The 2,985-nt window shown below is 39.0% G+C and overlaps 1 protein-coding gene across 1 annotated transcript; it reads right to left on the bottom strand.

Annotated features, from left to right (window-relative positions):
* Positions 1-917: 917 nt before the first annotated feature.
* LOC133674848 (probable protein phosphatase 2C 72) lies at positions 918-2,716 on the bottom strand. The gene is made up of 5 exons (XM_062096124.1): positions 2,440-2,716; positions 2,039-2,353; positions 1,798-1,915; positions 1,463-1,686; positions 918-1,356 (listed from the first exon to the last, which is right to left on the bottom strand). Exons 1-5 carry the CDS (start codon positions 2,611-2,613, stop codon positions 1,159-1,161), a joined length of 1,029 nt encoding a protein of 342 aa, XP_061952108.1. The 5' UTR covers positions 2,614-2,716; the 3' UTR covers positions 918-1,158.
* Positions 2,717-2,985: the final 269 nt, after the last annotated feature.

A 2,985-nucleotide genomic window follows, 5' to 3' on the forward strand; every position in this document is an offset into this window, starting at 1 on the left:
AGTGTGTGAATGCATCTGATTAATGAACTATTGTTTTGTTCCAGCAAGTAAGCAAAATTTGGGATCATTCCTTGGTGTGAACACAACCATGTATAAATTACATCCTTTGTCACTGTATCTGAGCCACTTCAATGCATGTTACTGATCTTTGTATCACACTGTGCCTCCGCTTGTGTTACATTCCATCTTCTTTTTGAATGCTCACAATCTGTATATCTGATCCTCTCTTGCAGAAGCAATTTAGGAAACAAAATGTTTGGCGAGAACCGGAGCAAAACAATGAGGGTTCCTCTCAAAGGTCTGCCTTTGCTTTCATTGATGAGGCGCCAGCCAGTGTACCTGATGGTTCTCAAAATGAGCTTGCATCTCAATATCAGCACGAACAGTCTAGTGCTGATGAGAAACGCATACAAATCTGTGCATGAGTGGATCAGGGTACCTGTTTCATACGACGACTTGCTTGGAGATGATCTGAAAAATGAAGCATGATTTCTGAACGCATGGACCAACCTTGGCAGCAATTTTGCACTCGGCTGTGTGGGGATACAAAAATACCCTATACGACTTTGACAGGATCTTTTCTAGTTTTTGAAAGGAGAGTTTGCATAGGCTGTCCGTTTTTAACTTGCAACTGTGTACTTCTTGAACATAGAATGCCCTCTCTTCTTCCTCAATTTAAAAAAGAACTATCTAATCTTATTGTTATAGATGCATTTCCTTTTGCCTTTCATTCTTTAAATAGTAAAGGCCAACTTATGTCTGAAATCTAAATGAGCATGCCTCGGATGAAAAAACAGAAAAATATACCGGTCTTGAACCCATCATGAGACTATACGGACGGAGAAATTCTGGTTCACATAATAAAGCGTTGGGATGAGATTGGTCGGCATGTGATTTTCGAGTTTTTTGGGGATTACTTCAACTTAAATCGTTGGATGCTTTAATAATCAGTTCTCAAAGTGTTCACTGTTGTTTTGTTGATTATTGTAAAATCTCTCTACATTTTCAACGATTCTTGTGTCCACTGCATACTATATACTCGGTTCTCAAGGTTTCTCAATGAGAAATCTGAAAATAGCTGACAGTATTACAACATTATGAACATAAGCTGCACTAAAAAGGAAAGAGGGGCACTGCTCAACTATTACAAGACACTGGCTAAAAGATGAAGTCAGACTGCTGTTTTCTCTTTTGTAGGAAGAGGCAAACCACCGTGCAGTCATCCACTTTCGAAGAAGTAAACTTCCTTTTCCATGTAGCTGTAGCAGCCTCCACCACTGACTTTGCTGCAGCCAGTTCACTATCTGCTGTCGAAATTATGGATACCACTTCTTTGTTGCTAAGCACATCCCACACCTAAGAATCATGAGGCAAGACGCAAATCAGTACTTATTACTTCACCTTTGAAAAAAAAAAAGAACAAAGATTCCACCAACATCTTTGTGTTGAGTCAGTTGCTTACCCCGTCTGATGCAAGGACAACGAACTGGTCCTTGGAAGTTACTCTGTGATAAGAGATGTCTGGTAATGAAATTATGCCATGATTTTTTAGTATAAAGTCTCCAAAAGCTCGAGACATGGCTAAGCCTGGAGAATCTTCATGAGGTAGCCAGACTCGATGGATGTGTGGCTCTTCCTTTAGTGCAAGTACTCTGCCATTACATTTCCTTATTCTTTCTGCTTCGCCTGGATTATAAGAGGATCCAAATTAAAAAATGAGTGAGAGGATAAGTTTGCATAGGATCATGAAAAATTGTTGTAATTCTGCCTTTTACTTGAGAAGAAAGGATGCCTTACCTGGCACTCCAGGCTTCAAATCTGTAGTTAATTGAACAGGCATGATTCCATTCTGATCATTGATTCTGCCCAACACTGCTCTTGAGTCTCCAAGATTTGCTATAATAAGATCATCACCCTGTTTTCATTTTTCCAAATAAAAAACATAAGAATAAGAAAATAAACAAATAAACACCATTCCTTTACACGAGACCAAAATAGGGATTTGTTTGCTCAAACCAAAACCAGCATGCTTTCTTACCTGCCTTAAAACAACCACTGCAGTGGCTCCACTGCAAGAGCAGTCTAGACTTCCTTGAAGCTTGATCTCCTTGTCCATCTCCTTGAAGGCACTAATACAAGCCTCTTTCCATTTATGGAAACCCTCACTTGGTGCTAAACCATCATCTGCTTTCTCATTGTTGTGATCTCTAACAGTCTTCATCTTTGCTGAAGCATTCTTTTGATTTATCAAGAGCGATGGCAACGTATTTCTCACGATCTTGCTCACTATGTGACCATTCTTTCCATGCCCATCAAAAACTCCACAGAAAGCTCCATGTTCCATTCCATAGCCCTTTAAATAGAAAAGGTTTCAATCAGCAACAAAAGTTTTAACAACAAAAGGTGAAATCTAGTGAAGGATAAGGAGCATCAACCAACCTGGTGAAGAATAGCAGCGTCTTGATTTACTCCTTTGCTACCTTCTTTAGAGTAAAGAGAACCGAGCTTCTCAATTCCGTGAGAAACAATAGTTTCTTGGACATGCATGACATTTTCAAGGCCATCATCTGCCTGGTGTATCTCTGAAGATGCAGAGGATATGCAGATTCCCATTTTTCAACTTGTACAGGTTTTCTAATTTCTCTACCAACTTATTGCAAGGCCAATGACCTGTGAATATAATGAAATAGTTTCCTTAATCATGAAATTAAGGACCCCAAGAATGGGCATGTTAGCTGAATAATAATAATTATTATTATTTATAAAGCTTAGAGTGGCTCCCAGCGAGCTGAAAGCACAAGCTGCTTCAATAATTCACTGTTTTTTTAATTGTTGGGTGTTATTTTAGACTACCCCAAGATTCACTTAAAGGGGCATGCATGTGAGGTGTATCTTGTGAGATTAGTATCTTAACACCCACTATTCCCTGTATGAAACTATTCTTTAATGTGCAACCAAATGGTGATTCTGAAAAAAGAGAGATGA

Source organism: Populus nigra, chromosome 15 (assembly GCF_951802175.1).
Source record: "Populus nigra chromosome 15, ddPopNigr1.1, whole genome shotgun sequence".
In the NCBI taxonomy this organism is placed as follows: Eukaryota; Viridiplantae; Streptophyta; class Magnoliopsida; order Malpighiales; family Salicaceae; genus Populus; species Populus nigra.

Excerpts from the sequence above, each read along its gene's own strand:
- LOC133674848 (XM_062096124.1), bottom strand. The coding sequence starts at position 2,613 with ATGGGAATCTGCATATCCTCTGCATCTTCAGAGATACACCAGGCAGAT. Across the intron at positions 2,354-2,439 it reads ACGCTGCTATTCTTCACCAG|GGCTATGGAATGGAACATGG; the intron begins GTTGGTTGATGC and ends TTCTATTTAAAG. Across the intron at positions 1,357-1,462 it reads TTGTCCTTGCATCAGACGGG|GTGTGGGATGTGCTTAGCAA; the intron begins GTAAGCAACTGA and ends CATGATTCTTAG.